The sequence below is a fragment of the Triticum dicoccoides genome, chromosome 2A, assembly GCF_002162155.2.
Source record: "Triticum dicoccoides isolate Atlit2015 ecotype Zavitan chromosome 2A, WEW_v2.0, whole genome shotgun sequence".
Lineage (NCBI taxonomy): Eukaryota > Viridiplantae > Streptophyta > Magnoliopsida > Poales > Poaceae > Triticum > Triticum dicoccoides.
In genome coordinates this window covers 242,966,003-242,973,229 of record NC_041382.1, presented here as the reverse complement: position 1 = coordinate 242,973,229, position 7,227 = coordinate 242,966,003, and the positions used below count along the sequence as shown (strand labels likewise).

General features: G+C 49.6%; 1 protein-coding gene across 2 annotated transcripts in view; it reads left to right on the top strand.

Moving 5' to 3' along the window:
• Window positions 1-252: 252 nt before the first annotated feature.
• LOC119354349 (uncharacterized Rho GTPase-activating protein At5g61530-like) overlaps window positions 253-7,227 on the top strand; it is a 10,044-nt gene continuing 3,069 nt past the window's right edge. The window contains exons 1-8 of one of the 2 annotated variants that reach the window (XM_037621084.1): window positions 253-419; window positions 1,249-1,315; window positions 1,574-1,818; window positions 2,009-2,071; window positions 2,169-2,187; window positions 2,457-2,555; window positions 2,634-2,711; window positions 2,804-3,048. In XM_037621084.1, the coding sequence (XP_037476981.1) occupies window positions 1,255-1,315; window positions 1,574-1,818; window positions 2,009-2,071; window positions 2,169-2,187; window positions 2,457-2,555; window positions 2,634-2,711; window positions 2,804-3,048 (810 nt within the window). In that variant the 5' untranslated portion in view covers window positions 253-419; window positions 1,249-1,254. Of the gene's footprint in view, window positions 531-1,248; window positions 1,316-1,573; window positions 1,819-2,008; window positions 2,072-2,168; window positions 2,188-2,456; window positions 2,556-2,633; window positions 2,712-2,803; window positions 3,049-7,227 lie in introns of both variants that reach the window. The other variant, XM_037621083.1, reaches the window with a different exon arrangement.

Below are 7,227 nucleotides of genomic sequence, written 5' to 3'. Positions count from 1 at the left end.
TTCTTTTATTTATTTTGATAATAAGTATTTTCGAACGGAGGAAGTATTATGTTACCACAAACACATTTTCCTCATTAAATACTTGCAACGGACATGCTTCTTTGTTAGTGCTAGTTCTTAAAAGGAAGTGCTAAAAAGTTAAAAGAAGAAATACCAACAGTCCAGACCGTAGATGCTTCTAGGAACGACCACAGACAGGCTCCGACCCCACATGACAGCGTGGGAGATTATGCCGGGCTGGAGAGGAAGAGAGAGAGACGGCAGTGAACTGGTCAGCCGTCAGAGCGACGAGTGAGGCTGGATGGACGGGATTGGGAACGGGATAGGCACGAGCGGAATTCGGCAAACCCAAAACCGTTATCGCCTCCGCCATTGACTCTTCTCTCGAATCCAAAGCGCACGGCACAAAAATCTTCCCGGTAATTTCTTTTCCATTTCATTCTCGGCGGCCTAGTCCTCTCCCTTTCCCTCCCCATCACCTTGGTCTTCCTTCCTCGATTCGATCCGAACCCATCCGATTCGGAAGAGAGGTACTCACTTGCCCCAACCATTTCGCGCGATCGAAGCAGGGCGAGCTCGACTTTGCGGCGCTAAATCGTCGGCAGCTAGTATCCCGCGCTGTGTGTTTCCCCCCGTTTGTTTGTGTTCAGGTGTTGGATTCATGGTATTTCGTGGGTTGGGTGGGTAGACCAGCGCTCGGGATTTTGTCTTGGTCGCGTCGACCTTGCCCGTGTTTCGGTTAGTTAAGGTTTTATTTACACTGGCTACTTTCCACTAGCCGGTGAGCTCATGCTCGTGTCTTGGCAGGGTCTGTTGATCTAATCTGTCACTAGTTTAGCTTGGACCTGGTTTGGGTGGGGGTGGGGTAGGACCTAGCGATCCTTTTGATGATTTTTGTCATTTCTATCTTTAGACAATGTGAAGGGGAGCTTTGGCGCAGTGGTAAAGCTGCTGCCTTGTGACCATGAGGTCATGGGTTCAAGTCCTGGAAACAGCCTCTTACAGAAATGTAGGGAAAGGCTGCGTACTATAGACCCAAAGTGGTCGGACCCTTCCCTGGACCCTGTGCAAGCGGGAGCTACATGCACTAGGTTGCCCTTTTTTATCTTTAGACAATGTGCCGCTCAACAGTTTGCTTGCTGCCAAGCACACCATTGATTCAGATTTGTGTGTTCCTGCTCCTTCCTCGTGTCTTTCTTTCTTTCTTGCACGGCGCGTTTGTCTTTATTCGCATGCTGTGTTTTGCAGGTGGTGATGCCGCTTGTGGAATCGCCTCAATGGCGCCGGAAGGCCACCGATTTCTTCTCTTCATCTAGTAAGTGCAGCCGTACTGTAACCCTCTCTTGCTTTTCTCTAGATCATGCTGTTTTCATGGCTACTCATCTCCATCTGGTGTATAACAACTAAAATGTATACCATCCCGCCGTTTCAAGTAGGTCATTGTCTCGTGCACTTCTGAAATTACTTGAAATACTGTTTTGTGGCAGCACACAATATCTGTGTTCTAGTTATTTATATCGATTTCATACTATCTTGGGACACTGAATGTTGGGTGTGAATGTTTTTGGGGCAGGCTTCAAGCTGAAGCAGGCAGGGCAATCTGCAGGGGATAATATAGCTGATGTTGCCGGTAAGGTTGGAACAGTGGTGAAGAGTCGGTGGGCTATCTTCCAGGATGCTAGACAGCGACCGCCACAACCAGGAGATACTGTGCAGGAGCGCTTCATCTCTGCTGCTGCCAACACTGGAGTGATTCTGAGGAAGGGCATTTCAGAGACAAAGGAGAAGGTCGCGGTGGGAAAGGTTAAAGTTGAAGAGGTCTGTGCCTTGGGGCAAAATTTTACTTAAGTTTTTCTTTCTTCACTTGTAGCTTTAGTTGTTCCATCACAAATATGGAATTTATTATATGGTTCAAAAAAAAATGGAACGCATGCTTTCTATGATTCCCCGTGTTACCAAAAAACACTTGGTGAGACTGACTTTTGTGGTTCGGCGTGATTCCTTGCAGGCTGCCAAAAAAACTGCGGACAAAAGCAAAACTATTTTGAACAATATTGAACGCTGGCAGAAGGTTTGTTATTTGAAGTTCTGTTAGCTGGCACTTGGCAGTATTATCTCACTTTATTGGGGAAGTATGCTGATTCTTACTTTCTTATTGCTTTTCGCAGGGAGTTGCGAGCAATGATGGTGAGTTTACAGTTCATTGCCTTAAGAATTTATTTGGAATTCATATCTGTCATGGCTTTTAGCGCACCTACTTATATCATACTGGAAAAGTGGAAATTCTGCAGCTCTCAACATATATGTAGCTACATGATAAACGTGTTTCTTTGCTTGGCTTATTTTAACAAAATCTTCTATGCTATTCTGCATGTGTTGTTGTTCTGTCTGCCGATGATTAATGGTTGACATTTAAACTCATTGGTTGCCAATAACCTTGCCTTGTAAGCTTGCAGTTTTTGGTGTTCCTGTTGAAGCCACTGTACAACGGGAGCAATCTGGTAAAGCTGTGCCTCTGATACTGGTGAGGTGTGCAGACCACTTGGTTATATCAGGTGAAATCGCTGAAATTACAGACTGGTTTCTTACTACATATTTTGTACTGGATCTGACGGCTGAAACTATCTGATTAGGCTTGAGTAATGAGTACTTGTTCAAATCTGAAGGCGACAGAAAAGTTCTTCAGCAACTAGTTTCACTTTACAATGAGGGTAAGGGGGCACCCTTGTCACCTGACTCATATTCTGACTTAACTTTTCTAGCAAATTTTGTATTCTGGGTTTTATGAGTTTGTTGTTTGCAGATTCGGGCGCATCTTTGCCTGATGGTGTTAGCCCTATTGATGTAGCTGCACTGATCAAGTGCTACCTTGCCAGCATCCCCGAACCGCTTACAACATTTGCTCTTTATGATGAGCTTAAAGATGCGAGGGTTAGCATTGATGATCTTAAGAACATACTGAAGAAGCTTCCAAATGTGAACTACATGACACTAGAATTTGTTACAGCATTGCTACTAAGAGTAAGCCGTAAATCAGCACTCAACATGGTATGCCTCATCCCTTATTTTGGTACTTTATCCCTGCATTCTTTTTTTAGCTGTTTCTCTTTTGATGCTTCGGGACTGAAAAAAATTGGAACTAAAAATAGTAAAGTTCAACTTACTGCAGAATGTAAATCTATCAACATGATTGCTGGCATTCAGCAATGACTTTGACAACCACCCTTTAAATCTCATGAAGGACCAACATTGTTATTTTCTGACAAGGAAGGACTAATCTCCACCTAATATTGTTTCTTTACTGTGTACTTAACTAATGGCTCATGCATCACTTAGTCTTAGAAAATGGTATTTGACCTGCCGATTCTTGGTTTATGGTGCTAGTTTATTTTTGGTCCCCTTCTGTAACAACTCTCCAATAACAGCTAGATCTAGGGAAAATACGTTCTACTATCAGGTGTAGTTACAGCCACATCTCATATGCTACAATGTGGTAGTATATCTACTACTTTATCATGTTGAGTATGTTCACATACCATATCTAAGGTTTTCCAAAGCGAGCTACATGAATTGTTTTGCAGGCGAGTCCATAGTTTTTAGTATATTTCGAAAATGACTTAATATTTGTACGTATAAAGCAGTATACTAAAAAATGTACACAATACTTAAAAAGTGGTATATATACTACTGATATATTCTTATATACAATACAACACATTACCCGTACATATACTCAGGTATGATAAATATTACCTAGAATGAATGAAGCATATAATACACTGTACATGATTTAAAGCAACACTCAAATAAGCATGAACTACCTGTAAAATGTAGTAGAATGTATTGAACACTTAATCCATAAATCACTACTAGTATTTATAGAGTTATCCATGAAACCAAGTTGCTGATTGTATGTAGTAACCTTTTGATCACCGATGAGTGCCATTTCCTGTTTAGACATCACAAATCTTCACTGGGCCGCAATGTAATTGAAATGACTCTCAACATTAATTTTTTACTCTCCATTTGTAAATTTCAGTCACTTCTTGTCCAATTAGGAACACAAACATGCTCAATGTATTTTAGTAGAAGAGAACATGGTGATTCTTGAAAGCACCCTGGTCCCATTCCCCTGGTGGCAATCCTATTGCAACATCAGGCCCAGCCCACCGAAGACGCTGGGCTCCCACCCCCGGTGACAATTTTGCAAAGACCTCAAGCCCAGCCCACCGCAACTTGGCCCAGCGTGGAGCCCCACACGCCAGAACGCGCCCACCAGGGTCCTAGCCCGCCTGCAGTTGAGCGCTTCGCGTCCCCGCCGATCACCATGCGTCGGTCACGCGCTTGCTCCTCTGCGCCAGGCTCTCTGACGCTGGGTGAATTCCTAGCCGCCGCTACCAAGCACATTGTCGCGGCCCTGCCGACACCAGGGAGGAAACCGCGCAGGCCCCTCAACTTCACCCCCCGTCGCGGCCGCTCGGTGCCCACCGCCCACCGCAGAGACGTGCGCATGTCCAGATCCTGCGCACCCTGGGGATCATTGGGACGAATCAGAAGGTCACCCCAGTCGAGATGAAGGCCTATGACGGCATGTTTGCAGTGCCCATCCCACTCGCGGTGCTCAAGGCCATTGCCGCGCTGGTCGATCGCGAGATCCCAGCATGCCTGTCCAACCCGCCGATCGCACCGGCACATGTCAAGGTCGCATGCACGACCTAGGTGGTGCCTGCCCCCGCATCCCGTCGATCCACTATCCATGGATCACGGCCTTAAGATCGCTGTGTGGAACGTGCGTGGCCTGAACACGCGTAGCCGGCGTGTCGTCATCTGCTCGCTGCTGGACACCACCGCCACCTTCATTGTATGCTTGCAGGAAACTAAGATGGAGTTGCTCTGTTCTTCTATTGTTCTTGACACTCTCGGTTCAGAATTCAATGATTACACTCCCGACACTTGGCATACGGGGTGGCATCCTGCTGGCTTGGAAGAGCAGGGCCGTGACTATCACATACCCATTGTTCACCACGAATGCCCTCTCGGCCAGAGTGGCCACGGCCTCGGGCACCCCCTGGTGGCTATCGGTCGTGTATGGACCCCAAGATGACGCGGACAAAATTGCGTTCTTGCTAGAGTTGTGGGAGATTCGCGCGGCTTGCCCCGGGCCATGGATGCTTTGTGGTGACTTCAACCTCATCCTGCGTGACGAGGACAAGAACAACAACAACTTGAACTGGCGCATGATGGGCAGGTTCTACCGCCTCGTCAACGACCTCGCGCTTGAGGAGGTCTACCTCAACGGGCGCCGCTTCACGTGGTCGAACGAGTAGTCCCCTTCCACCATGGTGCATCTGGATCGTGTGCTTTGCACCTCAGACTGGGAGGATGCACACGGCAAGTGTCATCTTCGCTGCCTCGCGTCCGTCGTTTTGGACCACTCCCCCTTTCTGCTGGACTGCTCTCCCATGCCCGCGGCGCATAGATGTTTTCACTTCGAGGACTCCTAGTTGAGGCTTGATGGTTTCCACGACACTGGCAGTGGCTTGGGGCTCGGTTCATGACCCGGACCCCTTTTCATCGTTTGATGTTGCGCCTTCAAGCTACAGCCCGTAGGCTTACCAGCTGGAGCGCCAAGTCCACCGGCAATATTCGCGACAAGTTGGCCATCTCTCGGGAGCTCATATCGCGCTTCGACAAGGCCCAGCAGGATCGCACACTTTCACCGGAGGAAGATTGGGTGCGAAAGCGCCTCAAGGTCTCATATCTTGGCCTCGCTTCGATGGAGCGTACCATCGCCAGGCAGCGCGCCCGCATTGCCATGCTCAAGGACGGCGATGCCAACACGGGCTTCTTCCACCGGCAGTGTCTCTTTCCTAGACAGAAGAATCGGATCTTCAGCTTGGCCGTGGATGGGCACGTGCTCACCGACCAGGACGCGATGGCGCAGGCTGCTTTCGCGCACTTCGATGGGATCCTGGGCACGGCCGTCAACCGTGATCTCACACTTGACTTGGAGGGGCTCATTGAGCCTTGTGACCTGTCGGGTCTGGACGCTCCTTTCAGCATGGAGGAGGTCTGGGACGCGATCAAACGCCTCCCCGCTTGCAAGGCACCGGGGCCTGACGGGTTTACTGCTGAGTTCTTGCGGGCTTGCTGGACCATTGTTCGGCAAGACTTTATGGATGTCTTCCAGCAGTTGTTCGAGATGAGAGGCCGTGGCTTTGGCAAGCTCAACCAAGCCCTCATGACCTTGCTGCCCAAACGAGCCGACGCCCAGCAGCTGCGTGACTACCGTCTGATCTGCTTGATACATCTTGTGGCCAAAATTTTCACCAAGGTCCTATCTTTGCGGCTTGCTCCCAGACTGGATAGCTTGGTCAGCCGCAACCACTGGAGCCTTCATGACAACTTCATTCTCGTGAGGCAATCTCTCAAGATGCTACACCAACTCGGGCCCCGCGGATTATGCTTATGCTCGACCTCACGCGCGCCTTTGACTCCATATCTTGGCCATTCCCCTTCAAGGTTTTGTGACAATATGGATTCGGGGAAAGATTCCAGGAGTGGCTCGCGATCCTGCTATCAACGTCCAGCACCCGTGTCATGATGAACGGAGAGTCAGGCCCCCCGATTTGGCACCGCAATGGCCTGCGACAGGGCGACTCTATGTCCCCCCAGCTGTTTGTTCTCGCTGTGGACACGCTCGGGCGGCTGATGCGCTGCGCTCTCGACGCTGGCATCTTGCAGCAGTTACATCCCCGACGCCCAATCCCGGCGATCTCCCTCTATGCGGACGATGTGATGCTCTTCTGCCATGTAACACCGGAGGACGTAGCCGCCGTCAAGGGTATCTTGACCCTGTTCGGCAAAGCGAGTGGGCTGCTGGTTAACTATGCGAAGAGCTCTGCCACCGTCCTACACGGCGACCTACAGGGACACGAGGTTATCGCCCAGTTGGGCTGCCCGGTGGTGCATCTACCCATCACCTACCTTGGCATCCCGCTGATGACGCACCGGCCTTCCGCCGCCCAGTTACAATCCCTCGTCGATACGGTGGCTGCCGGACTCCCTACCTGGAAGGCGTGGCTCATGAACAAAGCTGGGCGTCTTGCCCTCGTCAAATCGGTCCTCAACGCAATTCCCGCTGATGACGCACCGGCCTTCCGCCGCCCAGTTACAATCCCTCGTCGATACGGTGGCTGCCAGACTCCCTACCTGGAAGGCGTGGCT